Consider the following 21,040-nt stretch of genomic DNA (forward strand, 5'->3'; position numbering starts at 1 on the left):
AAAGAAAGAAAAAAGTTTGAAAAACAAAAAAGGCCATCAAAACAAAACCTAGAGAATATTCAACAATCTATATTAAATTAATTAGTGATTTGCATCTATTTAATTTTATGCTTATCTGGCTACATGGAGTTTTGCAAGTGTGCAGTTTGCAACAACCAAAAATGCCTATTCCCAATCGACCAGCATAACACCGTTGCCATTCTCTTTAAGGCTGTTGAATCACTTTTGCTCCCCAGCCAAGCTCTTCCTGGTTTAATGCCGTTTTCACAATCCTTCCTGCACCAACCATAAGCATGGCTAGCTCTTCACCAGTATTTGGATCCAGCTTCAAACCATGGTTTCAAATCCTAGTTGCAGTGAGGCAACCTGCTCAGGCAGCAGGATCCACAGGGGAAGCAGATCCTGATGTAGATCTTTATTCAGGTCTGGTCTACCCATGAAGCGAGGTGAGGATCCCCAGCGGATGTCAAGAGGTTCAACCCTCTCACTCTTCCTCCGGTCTTCTGTCACTTACAGGCAGCCCCTGAGAAAAGGAGGGGGAGCAATAACAACAGAAACATGAAAGCAAGCTTCAGCAGGCGAAGCCGACGCCGTAGAGGGCCTCTTCTTGCCACCATGGCCTTCGTTCTCTCCTTTTCACACATGGGAGGCAACCCTCCACCCAAACAAGCAGCTCAGGCAAGGTGAAGCAAGTGAAGCACTGAGATGAGAGACTCAGACATGCAGGATGTTCACGGTCCTCAGAGTCACCTGTGTGGGCCAGAACATTCCAGGCTGGGCACAGTGACAGTTGGGAAACGGCAGTTGGGCACTGTGGGAGTGAGGCCACAGGTCTTCCTTTCTTCATGTCCTCCAAACTGCATTACAAACAGGTATTGGTTAGGGTAACAGGATGACCCTTAAAAAGCAGAGACATCACCTTGCCAACAAAGGTCCATATAGTTAAAGCTATGGTTTTCCCAGTAGTGATGTATGGAAGTGAGAGCTGGACCATAAAGAAGGCTGATCGCCGAAGAATGGATGCTTTTGAATTCTGGTGCTGGAGGAGACTCTTGAGAGTCCCATGGACTGCAAGAAGATCAAACCTCTCCATTCTGAAGGAAATCAGCCCTGAGTGCTCACTGGAAGGACAGATCCTGAAGCTCCAAGACTTTGGCCACCTCATGAATCGAGAAGACTCCCTGGAAAAGACCCTGATGTTGGGAAAGATGGAGGGCACAAGGAGAAGGGGACGACAGAGGACGAGATGGTGGGACAGTGTTCTTGAAGCTACCAGCATGAGTTTGACCAAACTGTGGGAGGCAGTGGAAGACAGGAGTGCCTGGCGTGCTCTGGTCCATGGGGTCACGAAGAGTCAGACACCACTAAATGACTAAACAACAACAACAGGATGAAGCTTCCAAGGGCTGTCTGTCTCCACCTATCAGGTGCAAAGGATAGAGAGCCATGTTTTCACCACGTCTACTGGTGTGGGTCCTGCCTCGAGAGCAGGGATCTTGGGGAATCTCTGGCCTTCAGGCCTGACACAAGCTCCAATTTGGCCCACGAGGCATGACTTAGTTGAGCCTTTTCTAGCAAATTCAGCTCTATGGACTTCATGCATTAAACTATACATTGTTAGGTTTGCTGCAAAAACTCCCACAGTTTTGAGGTTGGTTTTGGGCATTTTCATTACTTTCTCTCCTCTTCAGGAAATACTTCATCATGGGATTCAAGTTATGGCACTTCCTCCCCTGAAAGTAAGTAAGTAAGAGTGTGCTCCCAATTCTTTCCTTTGAAGTTGATTGACGTGATTGGCACCAGCTGATGGAAAGGTGGACAGTCACCTCCACTTGTCAAAATGATTGGGATGGCTCAGCCTCTGTCTTGGCAGTTGACATTTTTTAAGTATAGCCTAGCCTCCAAAACTATATCTGTCTCAGCTCTTAAACTAGGAAAAACATTTTTTCCCCAATAGTGGATTTTCTCCAGAAAAGGAAGGGGGCTGTGGGTGGGCAGGCACTTTTGATGCTAATAATGCAATTTGTCCACTGCAAAAACCATGAATCCGTGAGGATTAGTGACTCTACAATTAATAACCACCTAGAAGCAAGTCTGCTCCATCTTTTGCATGACTGCCTTCAGGCACACCCAGTTCTTCCAACTGTCCCTCAGAACTTGTTTCCAGACATTCTCCAGGTACATCAGGCCTTGTGTCAGAATCCAGGCTGGTCCATGGGTATGCCAGGGTTAACCAAGACTGAATGTTGGTGGCTGGATGCTTATTCTATTACTTTCACTTTTAAAACATGTTCCCCTTTTCTACAATAAAACGCTGCTTATTCCCAAGTAAATGCATTTAGCATCAGGGCAATTGTTTTATTTTGCGTCAGTTTCATTCCCATAGTCACGATGGTTGCAATGATTTAAGTGAATTTAAAATGCGAAACTGCACATGCTCAGAATATTTTCTTCTTTAAATCTGCGTTGTCACACTGCCTTTTGTCTGCTTTTGCTCTAGCGTATCGGGAATCTGGAAACTGCTGTAAAGCATGGATGGGGAGAAGATAAACAACAATTGTGTGCTTTGCAACTGAAGCACCACACACCACTACCCAAAGTTGGGGGGGGCATAAAAGGATTAAGTCTAAAATTACATAGCGGCCCCACAATCTGTGCATCTTGCTACAATCTTCAACAGCTGCTTTTCAAAGCATGTAGCATGTTTTCAATTACTTTTCACACTCCCCACCCACCCAAAATGAGTGAAGCCTAACTTTTCTGTTACTTGACGAAACTGGTATGCAAAATCATATCCAGTCGTGTTTTCCTGCGTTGCTGAGTATTCTAGAAGATAAATAATCCCTCCCTGACCACAGAGAAGCATCTCCTGGAGAAAGGAACAAATGGCCTTATTCCTTATAAGGCATCGCCCTGCAGCTTGAGCCTGTGAAGGGGCAATTGCTCTCTGATTGTGCGCAGCCTCTTGCTTCACGCAGCGGCTCAGAGCAGCGCCAGGAAGCTGCAGGCGGCGGGCAGAAAAACCGACAGCAGCCGGAGCCTGGAGAGAAGCAGATTCTGCAGCTCAGCATCCAGGACGGGACTATGGGCAAGTCAGGTGGGTGGACGAGTCTGGACGAAGCTCGCAGCTTTCCTTGCCTATGAACGCGCACTCCCCCCCCCCTTCTAAAACCTTACCCCTTGCTTCGATGTGCATAGATCTTAATGGCTCTTTAGCCGAGCTTCATCCAGTAGCCCGGAAGGGTTTTCTTTGTGCAGAAGAAACCCGGAACTCGCTGCCTAGGATGCGCGGCTTTTATGCATTGGGTTTGCCGTGACATGGATTTCGGTACAATATGCTTGCTAGAAACTGTTAGGCAGCCGTTGCTTGCAGCAATGGCCATGGGGAGAGTCCGTTAGCTTTCAAGCAGCGCTTTGCGTTTCCTCGGAGGATGTGATTAAGAGGGGGCAGGAAGTCAGCCGCGAGCAGCGCAAACCTATTTGGCAAGAATTCAAAGTAGCTCCCCATATACGTTGGCCCTTAGCCTGCACAGCTGCACTGCCTAAGGTGAGAGGGAGCAACTTTCCTTTCCAGCTGCTCATGCAAGAGGATTTTGGCATCCCAACCAGCTGTGGCGCTTCTGTGTTCTAGGGTTCACATTTGGAACCGATACACTCAAGTTTCCGCAAGGAAGGAGGCTCTGGAATCAGACTGCTGTTCTAGAAGCTGCTCTGGAGCAAGGAACGTTGTTTTCTGGAGCAGCAGCATTTGGCATCAGAAGCAAGGGGTCTGTGCGAGGCGGAGGGAGGAGATGGGGATGCAAGTCCCACGGGGGCCCCTTCTCATTCCTGACGGAGTTTCTGTAGCTTCAAAAGCTGTAAAACAAGCAGGAATGTAACAGCTGCTGCTTTTCTTCGGCCAACAGATGCTGTGATGGCAAAAGCTGTACCTTTTACATGTCTGCTAGCCTTACAGCTTTTAAATGCAAAACTCTGCAACTGTTATGTCTGGCAGCACCAAAGAACTAGGCCCCTTTGGGAGGCAGCTATGTTTGCAACACAGCAGCCTTGCACGTGGTGGGAAAGTCTAGAATGGAGAAGGATATACAGTGTGTGTGTGTGTGTGTGTGTGTGTGCGTGCGCACACCAGGAGTATGCAACCTGTGGCCCTCCAGATGTTGGACTCACCACTACCATCAGTCCCAGCCAGCAAGGGTCAGTAGCCACAAACAATTGGAGCTACAGTGGAACTGCCTCAGGAGGCTTCCGCATGTCTGTTTTAAGCAGATAGCTTTCCTTGGTCTTCTGTGCCAGAGGCGACATCTATCTACCTGTTAGCAGTAACACTTTGGACTGGAGCCCAGGACAGTGGCTGAAGGAACACAGCTTGACTTTCTCAGCCGATGCAAAGAGGGGCCCTTAGCCATTCCCCACGAAGTTTGGAGTCAGACAGACTGAATCCCTGAATGCCGTCATTCAGGCGACCAAATCACCAAGACTGGTGCTCCTCTGAGTCCTCCTGACAATATCTCTTTCTCCCATTGTTTTTACTTGTGGGTGGAAGACGTGGAGAAAGGGTGTGTGTGTTTTCATTCTCTCTCGGTCTGCCATAAATAGCAACAGGGGTAGTAATCACTAGCTGCATGTTGTAACTTCTGATTGTGTGCAAGGCCTGGGTGTGGGTGTATTTAAACTGCACTATCGGAGAAGTCCATCTGGTTTTACCCAGATGTAGGCAAGGCTAGAAGTACCGTATTTTTCGCTCTATAACACGCACCTGACCATAACATGCACGTAGTTTTTAGAGGAGGAAAGTCCGTAGGCATGCAACCCATAGGCATTCCCTCCATAACACGCACAGACATTTCCCTTTACTTTTTAGGAGGAAAAAAGTGAGTGTTACGGTGCAAAAAATACGGTATGTCTTTAAGAATTCATGCAGCCTGCTTTTAACTGCAGCATCCGGCCAACAGATTTCTGTGTTTAATGCTATGAGTTTCTCCAAGCCTGATAATTTCAGGGTGCACACAGATGTACCTAAAAACCAAGTGTCAATGTTCTTTGTGAAGTTGATGTGCACAGTGTTGAATACATGGGTGGCTTTGATGTCACAATCTTATTGTCGCTGTTCCATGGAACAGTTTTGCAATGAGAAAAGGCGGATTTGTTTCTTTAAAAGGTGCAATCAAAACATTTAATCAGAAAAGGGGTACTCTCTGTTATAGAATGCTTTTTCCCTGGGTGATGCTCATCAGGTGCAGAGAGTCTGTTGTTTTTCTGAGCCAGGCATGAGCCCCTCAATAGTTAAAATTTTGAAATTAGGGGTAGTATTGAAACAAATGATCATTATGGACCTACATTATGTCCATTATTTTCAATAGGTCTACTCTGAGTAAAACACAGCTGATTGACACCTCTGGTCTGTGTTATGGTATGATGCTTCTGTTATAATTTTCTGTTACTTTTCTCTTGATTTAGAAGAGGTTTAATAAAACTTGCAAGCCAACTTTGACAGTAGTTTGAACTAAAAAAATTTGATTTAAGTATTAAATATTTGAAATGGGCAAACATGAAATTGGTGCTTAAGCATTGGAGGGGAGGATCTGGAAGCCTGTCTGAAATATGATGTAGAGCAGAGCTTGTGTGTTAAAATTGGATGACAGGCCCATGTGTGCATTTGTATTAGACAGTTTCTAAATCCTCTGAAATCACCGTAGCTTGTGTTAAGAGCTAATTAAGGCAGACTGGTGCTTCCTGTGGAATACAGTGGTACCTCGGGTTAAGTACTTAATTTGTTCTGGAGGTCCGTTCTTAACCTGAAACTGTTCTTAACCTGAAGCACCACTTTAGCTAATGGGGCCTCCTGCTGCTGCTGCTCCGCCAGAGCATGATTTCTGTTCTCATCCTGAAGCAAAGTTCTTAACCCAAGGTACTATTTCTGGGTTAGCGGAGTCTGTAACCTGAAGCGTATGTAACCCGAGGTACCACTGTATTAAAAACTAATGCACTCTGGACCAATTCCCCCTTGAGGTGGCAGCCTGGTGTTAATGGGTCATTAGTAAGACACAGGATCAAATAGGCTTTTGATGATTGAGGGTTACAGTACCTTGTTAACAAACAGCACATTTCTCCACACAAGTAAGTCCTGTTTTGCTCAATGGAGTTTATTATCAGGAAGAGATTTTATTGGATTTTATATAATTTTAGAAAGCTAAAAACAATAAGGCATAATCACAGCAAAGGAACATCCTGTATTCCCTGCCCTCCCATCTCCCTCAGGAAAGAATTTTAGACTTCTTACAATATGTGAAATTCTCTTAAGTACCCTTTGAGGGTTCAGCAGTCCTTACATGCAGAAATATCTAAGAAAACCCATCCCTCTCTCTCATTCCTCTACAACAGAGGAGGAAACCTCTCTGGGAGCCAGATATTGCTGGACTCTCATCAACTCCAGCTCCCTTTCCGTTGCCCACGCTGGCCTGGCCTGATGGCTGGTGGAGTCCAGAAACATCTGGAAAATCCATGTTGTTCTCCACTCCTGCTATAAAAGAAACTTGGAAAGGGAGGGTTTGCAGTGGGAGGTCAGGAGGAGAGGGAGTTGCTGCAGCCTTTCTTAACCCACCACCTGATGCATATGCAATTTAGGCCCCCCAGATTTCAGGGACTAGAATGTAGAATATCTAAGTATGCATCTGTCAGGTTATCATTTTAGCAATATACCATGCATACAATAGAAGAAAACCATAAGAAACATGTATCAGTGTCCTAAGACCACTGAGCTATAACAGCCGTTGAGCAACAAGAGAGCATTTCCTGAAAGCATTTCCTGTTTAGAATGGTAAACAGGCTGCTACAATATTGAAAACATCCTTATAAATATGCTGGCAAATCAATTTTTTTCATTCCGCTGATAAGGAATGACTGTTTGCAAGGTGAACATTTAATAGCTTAAAGTAGGAGGTGGGGATTTATATGTGAATCTGTTCAACAGCAATGAACCTTAAATCCTCAGGTGTATTCTTACCTTCCAGGAAGTGAAATGTTAATGGAGCCACAAATGGTTTTGTTGCAATCTTACTTCTGTGCTCACTAATCTGTAATCTCAGGACTCCACTCATTCGTGAACAAGGACACAATATTACTTACGTATACAGCATTACATTATTGCTGTAAAAACCTTTATGGGACTGGTACATTGTTTTTCGCTATTACAGTTCTGCACTGCAAGAACACTTTCCACACCCAAAGTGACCACTTATGATTAGGAGTTTAATTCTGTCATGTATTTATTTTAAAAAATGTATATGCAGCTCAAACCTCCAAAGCAGTTTACAAAGAGACTGTACTAAGAGAATGTACTAATGTACAGGCTCTTTGTGTTAAATGAGCTATGATGTCCTTTGAGGCAAGTCTTGAAATCCTGGGATATGTCTAACTAAGGATTGAGACACTGTGTGTCTAATAGAAAAGGACATGCTGTTATATCCTACTAACCAAAATAATTTGTTATAATGAAGCTTCTTTGCAAAAACAAAAATCTGAGTCTACCATATATCCAAGACATGAAACATTTTATTTAATCTGTGGGATTTTTAGCTGTTCTTGCATTGGTGCTAAGCATGCTATTCAGTTTCCTTGTTAACCGGAACATGCAAACTCATTTGTTTCAAATGGTGGTATGAATTCTGGCTGGTGCAGATCATGACTTGTGCTGGTGCATTTAGCAATCCTATCCCATGGTTAAAGTAAATAATGAAGAAGGGGAGGGGGGTTGTGTGATGGCTGCATCATGCTCCCAATCTTCTCATCTCCATTAGGGGAATATCAGACCCCTCAAGTGTCCCGATTTAATCAGGACATTCTGAATTTACAGAGGCTGCCCTGGCTTCTGATCCCAATCTGGGATGCCCCGATTTTCTCAGAGGCCACTGCCAGCATCACAGGGCCTAGGGCAACCTCCCTGAGGCGGCTTGAGGCTGCTGAGCAGAAGGCTGAAGACAGCAATGGTGAGAGAGAGGAGGCAAGGAGGGGGCAATCAGGCGGGTGAGGAAGGGGTCAGCGGCAGGGAGGGGCCAAGTGACGTAGATGGGGGAGGCCGGGGGGTGCCCCAAAATTTTCTTACAAAATGTTGGAGGGTATGCAATATTAAAGGGACGCGGGTGGTGCTGTGGTCTAAACCACAGAGCCTAGGGCTTGCCATTTGGAAGGTCAGCAGTTTGAATCCCCGCGACAGGGTGAGCTCCCGTTGCTCGGTTCCAGCTCCTGCCAACCTAGCAGTTCGAAAGCACATCAAGTGCAAGTAGATAAATAGGTACCGCTCCGGCGGGAAGGTAAACGGTGTTTCTGTGCACTGCTCTGGTTCGCCAGAAGCGGCTTAGTCATGCTGGCCACATGACCTGGAAGCTGTACGCCGGCTCCCTCGGCCAATAAAGCGAGATGAGCACTGCAACCCCAGAGTCATCCACGACTAGATCTAAGGGTCAGGGGTCCCTTTACCGTTATGCAATATTAAGTCTGCTCTGGAGTAGTTCTAGTCCATGCTAGTGACTGAAGCAATGTTTGGCTTCTAGTAAAATATTAGCTTGTGGAGCCCAACACCCTCCCCACTCTCAAGGTTGGAAGATCCCTATCTCCATGACTTCTGAAGGTCTTCCCACCACTTTATACATCCTTGTTGCGATTTGTTAACTTTGCAGATATATAAACAAGCAGCTTTCAGGAACCTTAGTCATTAGCATTTTTTGAAGACCTGAGTGGAAAAAACCCCAAGATAATGACTCATTGCAGGCTGTGTAATAGATTTCTGTATATATGAATCACAGTTAAAAGGAAGGGAAGCTGTACTGTTTTCCAGAAGTTGTATGTTCTCCTGCCTGCTAAGAGTGGGCTTGAAAATGGTTGGATTAAATTGCAACCAAACCAGGAGATGATATGAAACACAGAAGTTGGTTAACTAGGGCCACATTTATGAATTTAACAAGAGCAGATCAGCAGTGGTAGTGCAGTGCAAGACAGCAGCTGCCACAAAATGATTGTCTTAAATTACAGCGGGGAGGTGTGTGTGTGTGCACATCTTTAAAGTTGTTAAATGTTACAAATAATATGCCTGAATGTATCCTTTCGACTTGACAGCTCATATCAACCCCTTTGCCAAGTTCCTCCATTCCAATGCCATTTTGCCCTTGGAAAAAGGACTTTCCCCTGCCACCTCCCCAAGCTTGAAGACATATATACACACCTCCTACCCCAGGAAATGCCCAGAGGTGACAATTGCTGGGCTCCTTGTTCTCCAAGGGAAGCCAAATCTCATCACCAGACCTGTCTCAGGCTCCAGACATGCAAAGGAAGTTCTGTTGTACTTTTGGGTGGTGGGTACTATGCTAATCTTATACTTGGGTGTTTCCCTGACATATCTGTCTATGCTAATCTTGTGTAACCCTCCCCTTTTGTGACATGTTAGTGATGTAGCAGTGATGCTGTGTGAACTGTATTCTGGGATATGGTGGGAAAGTTTTAAAAGTCAATGTCGCCCCATGCTCTGGGTTCACTTACTGCTGTTTGAACCTGTTGCGCAACAATAAAGGATCTACGTCTGCTGACCGCTGTTTTGTTCCAAATTACTTGGCTGGAATTTCCTTCTTTTACTGACCGCGTGGACCCGCGGGGGACTTGTACTCCGATGAGCTGGGCTGTTGAATAGTCTCTCAACCCAGAATTTTCCTTAACACTATGCATGAGCAAAACCCTGTGAAAGGAGAGAACATAGGAGCCAACTTCTTCTTTTTTTTCAATTTTTCAATTATTTTCCAAAAAAAATTAAAACAAACAAACAAACAAAAATCCTAATCGTAATTGAACCAATCCTAATAACATTGTTAAATGACTTCCTCAAATCCCCCTGGTTGAATTTCATTGTATATCATTTTAACAGTTTTCCAAAATCAATTTTCTCAAAAAATTAACTTGATCACTTAACATCTTTCATTCTTTCTAATTTAGCTTTAGACATCTAAATTCCTATCCTTACATGTTTAAATCCTAAGCCTATGTAATATTTGCAAGCTTTTCCAATTAGGTTATCTTAACGTATTTAGCTAAATAGTCTTTAAATTTCATCCATTCTTCCTGGTACTCCTCCTCCTTCTGGTCGCGGACTCTTCCAGTCAGGTCGGCCAGCTCCAAAAAGTCCATCATCTTCATCTGCCCATAGGAGCCAACTTTTAGGAGCGGAGGTACCTTCACCCCCACAGTAATATATTTGAGGGAGCGGGGGGCCCCAAGTTGATGGGCATTGCCATTCAAATGGTAATTGGGTGCTGCATCTTATGATTGGTGATGTGGGCGGGGCTTACCTGTCTCACCCCCCCTCCAATATTTTATTCAATTTGGCACCCCAGGGAGAGGCAGCCTTAACCATACCCAACTGCACCAGTGGTGGTCTAGCCACTGACCAGCAGTGCCATCTCATAACCGTCTCATAACTAGCACTGCTAAAGTCCAGGGCCCCACCTGAAATATGCAGGATCTTAACCAAAGCAGGCAGTCAATGCGACTACATGAACCAGGCAGCTTTCAAAGCCTGAATCACACAACAAATGCCTTGGGCTTTTCGACCCCAGCAGTTTATCAGCAGATAATGGATTATAAGAATCAGGATGTGCCAGGCATGCCTGCGTCTGCCTCCAAGTATTCTACATATCCTGAAATCCCCAGTAGTGCAGCGCACACACACTCCCCGCAAGAAACCCACATTGGCTTCCAAAGAAGAGACTGAGAGGAGATATGAGAGCCATCTTCAAATATCTGAAGGAATGGAAGATGGAGCAAGCTTGTTTTCTCCTGCTCTGGAGGGTAGGACCCAAACCAATGGCTTCAAGCTACAAGAATGGAGGTTCCAACTGAACATCTGGAAGAACTTTCTGACAGTAAGAGCTGTTTGACAGTAGAATGGACTTCCTCAGAAGGTTGCGGTCTCTCCTTCCTTGGAGGTTTTTAGGCAGAGGTTGGAGGGACATCTGTCATGGATGCTTTAGTTGAGATTCCTGCATTTCATGGGGTTGGACTTGATGACCCACAGGGTACCGTCCAACTATGATTCTATGATTCTAAATCCCAAACTCACACCTAGAATAAACCTTCCTGATCAACCTCTGTGTCTAAGCAATATTTCAGAACTGGGACATTCCTGCTAGTATCTCTTGCCTGTCCCAAAATAGCTGGAACGCCCTCCCTGTTCTGAGAGAACTTGCCCAAGCACTGCTAAAAGACACGTGAGCTATGCTAGTAAATAGAGCAGACTTCTTTCCAGAATTAATTGGGGTAGATGTGTGAGCATTTATGTATTAACTTTATATCTCTTCCTTCTCCCCAAAGGATTTCAAGACAGTATGCATCTTGTATTTATACAGCATTGCAAAGTGCTCGGAACACTTTATAAACATAAAGGGAATACTTTGGGCTTGCAATTATTTGAAAGTTCTTCAGTAGTACGTTATCTCCATTTAAATGTGTGTTAGGATCACATGCTTAGGAGTTATGTCTATACTGGCAGATCATGCATTAGATCAGGGAATATAACTCAAATTCACTTAATCTTGTTCTATAAAGCTTGTTTTTTTAAAGCAGCTTCTGCTTCCAAGTTTGTTGGAAAGTCCAGCTGCTCCCTTCTTTTCCATGAGCCCATCGTGCTGAGATTACCAAACTGACAAAGCAAGCTCTGTATCTTTCAGGCTCCAGAGGACAGAAACGGGAAGCAAATTAGTCATTTATTGTTCTTGTTTCTCAGTGCTAGCACAGTTGCATCTTTAAGAAATAACATTCCTTGACCGCTGACTGGATGATTTATGATTTCGGCTTTATTTCAGTTGTTACCGTATGCTAGGAGGCTCCATGTCTTTGTGTGTGTGAGTGTGTGTGTGTGTGTGTGTGTGAGAGAGAGAGAGAGAGAGAGAGAGAGAGAGAGAGAGAGAAGAGAGAGAGAGCGAGCAATATTAGAATTGCATATTTTTATAACCCTGTAAACGTAGAATTTTATGTTCCTGTACATCTTCATTGAGTTAAAAAAATGTAGTTGTTTGGCAGATCTGCATATTAATTATCGGTTATGGAAAATTTAATGTGAGGCACATCACATTATGCAAAAAATATGTCCTAAATCTTAATACTAAATGTGGTATCTAAATCCGGCATTCTGTATTGCAGGACATTTTAAGACTACCAAATTAATAGTTAATTCAACAACGATTGGGAGAGTCCTAGCTCAATAGTAATTTACATGTGGAAGATCCCAGGTCTGGCATCACCAGCTAAAAGGCAAACCTTTGCTGATCTTGGAGGACCTGCTACAATTTGGATCCGACAATAATGGCACGAATGGCCTCGTTTCCACCTCTGCATATTTGGTACTCGGATGTGTAGGGTGTTGCACAGTGAACACATTGGTAATGGGATGGAAATTATGCTATCCGTCCTCTTCTGTTAAATATTGGAAGTGCCTGTGCTTATTTGACCCAAGCTTGTGCACTGTTCTTTCTTTTTAAACATAAATATGGGTCATTTCTACACAAGGATTCTTTAGCACTGTTATCTGCTAGAAGAGGCATTAAAACTGTGGTTCTACGTAGTGTGTAATATAGTAAAGGTAAAGGGACCCCTGACAATTAGGTCCAGTCGTGACCGACACTGGGCTTGCGGCGCTCATCTCGCTTTGTTGGCCGAGGGAGCCAGCGTACAGCTTCCGGGTCATGTGGCCAGCATGACTAAGCCACTTCTGGCGAACCAGAGCAGCACATGGAAACGCCGTTTACTTTCCCGCTGGAGCGGTACCTATTTATCTACTTGCACTTTGAGGTGCTTTCGAACTATTAGGTTGGCAGGAGCAGGGACCGAGCAACGGGAGCTCACCCCATTGCGGGGATTCGAACTGCTGACCTTCTGATCGGCAAGTCCTAGGCTCTGTGGTTTAACCCACAGTCCCACCTGCGTCCCTAATATAGTACTATATTCCCTATAATAACCCCTCAGTTTTTGTCCCTACAGCAGAAACAAAAGTGGTTTGTGCATTACTGACCTACGCTCTTGCTCTAAGGCTGCAATCCTAGGTATGTTTAAGTCAGAATTAACCTTCTGATTCACCCGCTAGAATGCACACTTAGGAATGCAGCCTCCGATCACATGGTGTGAAGTGATTCATGCTTCTTCCGGACACTGGCGTTATTTAAGTTGGTACTTCATTTACTGATTTGCTTTTTACAATCATAGCCAGGGGTGCCAACTTGAATAAAATACTGTGGGGGCCCAGATAAGGCCCACCCTGCATAATCAATCACATGGCGCAGTGCACACACACTATTTGAGTGGGAATACCCATCAACTTTGTGGGGACTCAGCCCTCTCAAATATTTATGGGGGGGGCGAAGCCCCCACGGCCCCTAGGTGTTGGCTCCTATGATCCTAGCAATTGCAGCATTTGCTTCTTCATTTTTAAAATGATAATTTTATTAGTACACATGCACTTTAGTACAAAACAAATTGAAAATTAAAAAGAGTGGGGGCAATAGTTGCTGTGGAAACAAATGGGGGAAGGGGCCACATGCTGTAGGGACAGGCAGGCAGAACATCACCAACTTTCTTACTGAAGACTCCTTTTGCTAGGTGCATGAATAGTGCTTTGCAAGTCTACACCCACCAGGCTGGTGCTGCAGTTGCACTGAAAGTAGGAAAAATCACCACAAACTTTATTGAAAAAGATGAGAGTACAAAGTGGAACACATTGGAATACAATAGTTTGGCAGAGACGTCACTTGGCATCTTCCCAACGTGAATGAGTGATGCGCATTCCAGAGAAAGTCATTGCACTACTAAATGGAATAGTTCCAAACTTTCCTGCTTCTTGGAGATTAGCTGAGGTTTCATGCAAAACTGCTCAGAATAGCCGATGTATCAAAGGGAGAAGCACTGGGACAGGGAGGTGATGCTTTTATGTATTAATTCTTTGCTATTGTGGGCTGTTTTGCGCTCAGTTTGCTTGCTGGAAATGTGGCATACAAAAGTAAAAGATGAGTATGAAGAAAGATAGATGTGCACCCTAAGTTCTTACTGTATATTGTTAATTTTAGATCTGCAGGTGCAGATCATCCTCTAGAATAAAATTGCCTACCAGGGAAATGCTAAAGTCGCCCTTTGGGGTGCCTCAGGGTCAATTTTTACGGTAGCCCAAATCTCAGTTGTACGGGTGTATGTATATCTCAATTTTAACTCATGAGCTATTGCTGCAATCTGCTCTGATTGTATATTTTATCATTATGAACGCTGTTTTTATTGTGTTATTTGAGCTGGACTTTGACCGTAATAAATTATCTAAATCTTAGATATGAAAATAATAATATTTTATGCTAACAAATTGGCTTTGCTACTTTTTTGCATTGGTTGTTGAAGATGAGCTAAGGAGGTTATGGTTATAAGACAGAAACTCTGATACCAGGTCAAAAGCTTTGAATGCCACAGATTACATGCATATTATAGTTCCTTTCTTCTAGTCTTTCTCTGCAATGCTGTATATATCATAATGCATCCCCTCTCACCAGTGCTTGTGTAACTAAGTGATCCCAGGTGCAGCTGTTTTAAAACAAGCCATCTGATGAGTTGGATAAACTGATTTTCTTCTTATTTTGTAGGCTTTGAAATGTAAGAGCAATGTAAGATTTTGGCCCTTGCTTAGGGCCTGAAGCAGAGACTGGAATTGTTTTGAATTTCTAATGCTTTATACGGTTTTAGCTTCCAAGCAGTTTGCGGAAGAGGTCTTAAAAGCCCACAATGACTACAGGAAGAAGCATGGAGTTCCCTCACTAAAACTCTGCAAGAAGTTAAACAGGGAAGCACAACAGTGAGTACAACGACTTCTTTATTTTGTTAATTGAAGAGTTTATCGGTATTGCAGTACTTTTGATTTAATTCTTGGTTTGTTGGTACTCAAATCCTTATGGATTTATTTCCTTGAACAACAAAAAAAGACATTTTTCCCCACTGCCAGGATCAGCATAATTGTCTTCTCCAGTAGTGCCATATTTTGGAAGAGCAAAATCTCTAGTAATTTCTTAAGCATTGGTTGAAAGGAAGAAGAAAACCTAAATGTTGTTAATGTCAGTGGCTGGCACTACCAAAGAATATTAGAGCTAAGGAACACAAGCAAAATTACATGGTGCATGTTGTTGCTGTTTAGTCGTGTCTGACTCTTCATGACCTCATGGACCAGAGCACGCCAGGCACTCCTGTCTTCCACTGCCTCCCTCAGTTTGGTCAAACTCATGGTGCATGTAGCTTAGCTCTAATGTTCTTGGTATTGCCAGCAATTCACACCACCATTTCTTGGACCACTTCACACAGTTGCTAGGTCTCATAGGATGGGATGGCTCTCTCTACAAAAAGACCACGCAGAATAGACACAGTAGCTCCTAGCATGTCTGAGAGAAGGGGCCTTGCCTCACTTTATCCCTCATGTGCTGGTTTTCTGGATGTATTAAATTTATATAATCTTTCAAGCATTCTGATGCTCACCCTGTCTCTAAAAACTAAACAGTTGCTATCATGTTCCTGTTGAGGAAAAGATATTAACTGGGTGGTTTGAGGAGGATCACTTCATGGTGTTGACACCCATAGCTTGGGCACTGCCAGAACTCCTTCATGGGGACCTGTGGGCGCTTGGAGACACACTGTGAAGCCGGGAGCATTGCATTCCATTGCGCTATCAACATTCCAAGCGTATTATAGGGTTTGGTAATATTTGGAAGTCTTTAGGTCTCACAGCAGGGCTGCCTCACACTCTCCTCCTCCTCAGGCGGACGATGTTCTGAAATACCTCATATCCCTTAAGGAACGGGGATTAGCTGCAAAATACCACGGCTTTGCATGTAGCTGTGTTCACATCATTCAGCAAACTCCTGCAGCTTCCAGACCTCTGTGACTACTTCCATGTATGGAAGCTGCTGGAAAGCTGGTGCAGAAGCTACCCACCCCCCAGCCCAGGACACTAAAAAACCAATTGCATACACTGTCCTAAGGGACATATAGACTGTGTTGGGCTCCATGGACTGGTCAAAGTACAAGGCTAGGCTTTTCCAGGCAGCCCATTCCCTTGCTTTCTTTGGGGTGCTGTGGGTCAGTGAATGCACAGCCAGCTTTTGGCTTCAATTGTTACCACGGGTCTTGTGCTGGGTGATATGTGCCTGTCCCAGTCTTCCTTAAGGGTTCAGGTGCAGGTTTCTAAGACAGACCAGTCTGGAAAAGGGGCCAGAGGAGGATGAAATGGGAGACAGCCTTATGCCCTGGCTTACATCGCTGATTGTGGTGAAGGCCCTGCCAGATGCCCTTGTCATTAGCTTGGCAAGAATAATCTGAGAAACAGAAAAGGCATCATCAACCTCAACAGCCTACCAGTCTGGAGAGTCCGCTCTTGAAACATCCCCTTAATATCTATATTTTGGTCTGAACTGTCGGTGCTGCAGCAGTGATAGGGCAGATTGGGGCTGGGTGATTCAGCACCCTGGCATTGTAGTTCATAACAGAGGCCTGTCCAGACCTGATGGGGCACATCTGTTGCCAATGGGCACCAAGATATGGCTGCTGGATGTTTACAAAGACCTTTGAGAGTGGTTGCAGATGTAAGTAGCTTGGGGGTGAGCTGGCTGAGGGTGGGGCCCAGTTGAGGTGGCAGATAAGGCATTGGGTTGAATTCCTAGTCAATGCAGATGGGGAGGCAATTGGGACTCTCACCCCCCACTCCAAGGGATTGGGGTGCTCCCTTAAAGGTGTCTGGGGGAGGTGCCTCCATCCTGACACCCAGATGGGGGCTGATGGGCCAGGATACCCCCCAAAATGGTGATCTTAGAAGTCACCCCATTTTGATGTACATCCCGGAGTGATCCTTAACCTGGGATTAACCCTTCTTTTATCCCAAAGCAATTGTCTTGTTATTATTTCATCTTCCTTGATTAGTCCCCAGCTGCCCACGGCCCACAATCCTGAATTCGCACACAAAGTGACCGTCAGTAAGATGGGTGGGATTTGGCATCAGACTAAGGTGATCATTATATCAGAACAAGTATTTGTGCTTTCTGGACCAAACAACCTCTCCTTTCCTCTCCTAAATGCTTTTCTGGGGAGTCTCTCAATCCCCTGAGCTGCTTTAGGAGAACTGGAGGGAGCGGGGAAGCTTAGTCAAGCTAGCAAGACTCATTGGTTGAATACAGCAAACGACTTTGCAAAAAGCAGTATCAGAAGAGGGTCAAAGGCAATCCCATGCAGATGTTAAGATTGGATGCGGAAAACAAAGACAATCCTTCTGGTCACTTGTCCTACAAAATCCATGCATGATAAGCAAATCTAGATACTCCCCAGCCTTCAGACAGAAAACCCAATAGGATGTAAGTGGGAGTTGAAAATAAAGTATAGTGCAATAGGGTAAAAATAATGGCATAAGGTCCGATTAATTGCGAAAGGCTGTTCACGAAAGTATGGGGAGAACTACATGGAATCAGGCACACAACGGTCAGAATGTTGTTCAGTGTGACAGCCAGAAAAGGGATGCAAGGTAAACACTGATGCAAAACACAATTTTTTAAAAAGAGATTCAGAGGAACTAGACCTACTATACTGCCCTACAGAAGATACCACAGCAGATGTTCTGCAAAACCTTTATCAGGGGAGCGTTGTCACAAGCTATTAAGAAAAATCAGCTTTGTGGGTTAATTGCAATTTTAAATTTTTATTGATTTACAAATAAAAAATAAACCAAAAAATAAGAAGAAGATAAAAAGAAAAAAAGAAGAGAAAAAAAATACACGTTACATATTTCACATCAAAAATTTCACATTTCCATCTCTTATAAGACTTCCTTCAACTTGTCCGTAAATCATTCGTGGTAATAATTAAAATTACGCATTTCCTAGCTTGTATTGACAATATATATCTCTCTCTCTTCTATTCCCTTTAGTCAATAACTCTTCGTCTTTCACAATGCTTCTTTAAATCCCCTTAACGTTGTTTGTCCCTCACTTATATATTCCAGGTAGTCTACATATTTTCCCCAATCCTTAATGAACTTTTGGTCTCTTACATATCTAATCTTTCCTGTCAATTTATCCAACTCCGCGTAATCTAATAATTTTGCTCTCCACTCATCCACCGTTGGTATTTCCTGCTGTTTCCACTTCTGGGCTAGCGTTACCCTTGCTGCTGTAACCGCGTAGTACACAAATTTACAATCCTTCTTTTGTATCTCGTTCCCTAGTATCCCCAATAGGAAGATTTCTGGTTTCTTTAAAAACGTATATTTTAGAATCTTCTTGAGTTCAATATATATTTTTTCCCAGAATTCTTTCACTTTTCTGCACTCCCACCACATGTGGTAAAAGGAGCCTTCCTTGTCTTTGCATTTCCAGCACTTATTACAAACCTTGTACATTTTCGATAATTTTATAGGTGTTATATACCACCTATAAAACATCTTCATGACATTTTCTTTTATTGTCGTACATGCTGTAAAGTTTAATCCATCTTTCCACAGTTTTTCCCAATCTTCGAATTGTATACTATGGCCCACATCTCTAGCCCAGTGAATCATAACGGACTTGACTTCCTCATCTACTAAATTCCAATCTAACAACATCTTATACATTTTAGATAAAATTTTCACATCATTGTCTATAATTTCCATCTGAAATTTGGAGTCCTTATCCACATATCCTCTTTCTTTGCTGTCTTTTTTAAACATTGCATTTATTTGGAAATACTGTAGCCAATCAAATACTAGTTCTTTAACCTGCCCATAAGGTTTCAATCTCCATTTCCCACCTTCTTTAATTAATAATTGGCTGTATGTTACCCAGTTACTGCTCATATTAATCTTTTTCACACTTAACATTTCAAGAGGTGATAACCAGTGTGGAACTTTAGGCTCCAACAGGTTTTCATACCTTTCCCATATTTCAATTAGTGGACCTCGAAAGATGTGATTTTCAAATCCCTTATGTACTTTCCTTTTTCCGTGCCACAAGTAAGTGTGCCAACTGAACCTGTTGTCGAAACCCTCCAAATCTAGCAATTCATTGTTCACTAACTTGATCCATTCTTTCAGCCAGCAAAGACATGATGCCTCATAGTATAATTTCAAATCTGGCAGGGCGAAACCTCCTCTTTCTCTTATATCTGTTAACAATTTAAATTGAATTCTCGGTTTTTTGCCCTGCCAAATATATCTTGAGAGCACCCTTTGCCACTCCTTAAAGACTCCATTCCCCTTAATTATTGGAATGGTCTGAAATAAAAACAACAACCTTGGTAGCACATTCATCTTAATTGTGTTAATCCTTCCCCAGAATGACAGTTTTAGTCTTCCCCACACTTCTAGGTCCTTTCTGATTTCTTTCCACACTGTTTCATAATTGTTCTTATATAAATCTATATTTTTAGGGGTTACCCAAATTCCAAGATATTTAACTTTTTTAACCACCTCTATCTGTGAGTGTTGTTGAATTGTTTCTATTACCCTCTGATCCATATTTTTAGCTATCATTTTCGTTTTCTTCTTATTTAGTTTGAAGCCTGCCACATCTCCGAACAGATCTATTTCCTTTAAGATTTCTTCAGTTGTAGTTAAGGGATCTTCAGTCATTATTACCAAGTCGTCTGCGAATGCTTTAATTTTGTACTCATTGTGACCGATTGTTACTCCTTTTATTTTTTTTGTTTTGCCTAATTGAATTCAGAAGGACTTCTAGCACCGTTATAAATAGAAGTGGAGAGAGTGGGCAGCCCTGTCTCGTTCCTTTCTGTATCTTTATTTCTTCTGTTACTACATTGTTTATGATCAATTTAGCTTTCTGCTCCCTATAAGTTGCTTTTATCCCATTAAGAAAATCTTTGCCCACTTCCATATATTCCAAATTTTTCAACATAAAGTCCCATGCCACATTATCGAATGCTTTCTCTGCGTCCACAAACATCATTATAGCTTGTTTGTCGTACCTGGCAGACAAATATTCCAACATATTAATTATGTTCCTTATGTTGTCTCTCATCTGCCTGCCAGGAAGGAAACCCGCTTGGTCTTTGTGGATAATTTCTGATAATAAAGTCTTCATCCTCCTCGCCAGAACTCCTGCAAAGATTTTATAATCTATATTCAGCAGTGAAATCGGTCTATAATTTTTGACTTGGGTTGGATCTGCATCTTGTTTTGGAATAAATGTAACATATGCCTCTTTCCACATGGGACGCGGGTGGCGCTGTGGGTAAAACCTCAGCGCCTAGGGCTTGCCGATCACATGGTCGGCGGTTCGAATCCCCACGGTGGGGTGCGCTCCCGTTGCTCAGTCCCAGCGCCTGCCAACCTAGCAGTTCGAAAGCACCCCCAGGTGCAAGTAGATAAATAGGGACCGCTTTATAGCGGGAAGGTAAACGGCGTTCCGTGTGCTGCGCTGGCTCGCCAGATGCAGCTTGTCACGCTGGCCACGTGACCCGGAAGTGTCTGCGGACAGCGCTGGCTCCCGGCCTCTAGAGTGAGATGGGCGCACAACCCTAGAGTCTGTCAAGACTGGCCCGTACGGGCAGGGGTACCTTTACCTTTACCTTTATGCCTCTTTCCATGTTTCCGGAATTTCTTCTTCTCTTAGGATGTTATTCATAACCTCCTTCAATGGGTTCACCAAGATAGATTTCATCTCTTTGTAATAACCCGCAGTGAATCCATCAGGTCCTGGGGCTTTCCCTCTCTTCAATTCTTTGATTACTTCTACTATCTCTTCTGTTTCAATAGGAGCGTTCAATTGTTGTTTTTTATCTGTTGGGATTTTCTGCACCCTTTTATCCTTCAGAAATCTCTCTATTCTCCTCAAATTGTTTCTCTCCTTGTTCTTGTAAAGGCTTCTATAATAGTCCAAAAATTCTTTCCTGATTCCTTTTGGATCGCTTATTTCTTCTCCCTCTACTGTAATTTTATTTATTGTGCTCTGTTCTTTCCTTTTTTTAATTTGCCACGCAAGCCACTTGCCAGGTTTGTTTGAGA

At 43.5% G+C, this 21,040-nt stretch overlaps 2 protein-coding genes across 5 annotated transcripts in view; one reads left to right on the top strand and one right to left on the bottom strand.

The window, feature by feature from the left end:
- The window catches only part of LOC128400831 (zona pellucida-binding protein 2-like), a 26,228-nt gene extending 22,650 nt beyond the window's left edge, over positions 1-3,578 (bottom strand). Inside the window, exon 1 of one of the 4 annotated variants that reach the window (XM_053363423.1) lies at positions 3,178-3,578. In XM_053363423.1, the coding sequence (XP_053219398.1) occupies positions 3,178-3,196 (19 nt within the window). In that variant the 5' untranslated portion in view covers positions 3,197-3,578. Of the gene's footprint in view, positions 1-309; positions 1,091-3,177 lie in introns of those variants that run through there. The other 3 variants (XM_053363425.1, XM_053363422.1, XM_053363426.1) reach the window with 3 other exon arrangements.
- Positions 2,398-21,040, top strand: part of GLIPR2 (GLI pathogenesis related 2) — a 27,013-nt gene continuing 8,370 nt past the window's right edge. The window contains exons 1-2 of the mRNA XM_053363427.1: positions 2,398-3,097; positions 14,755-14,863. Coding sequence (XP_053219402.1) covers positions 3,085-3,097; positions 14,755-14,863 — 122 coding nt within the window. The 5' untranslated portion in view covers positions 2,398-3,084. The remainder of the gene's footprint in view (positions 3,098-14,754; positions 14,864-21,040) is intronic.

The sequence above is a fragment of the Podarcis raffonei genome, chromosome 13 (assembly GCF_027172205.1).
Source record: "Podarcis raffonei isolate rPodRaf1 chromosome 13, rPodRaf1.pri, whole genome shotgun sequence".
In the NCBI taxonomy this organism is placed as follows: Eukaryota; Metazoa; Chordata; class Lepidosauria; order Squamata; family Lacertidae; genus Podarcis; species Podarcis raffonei.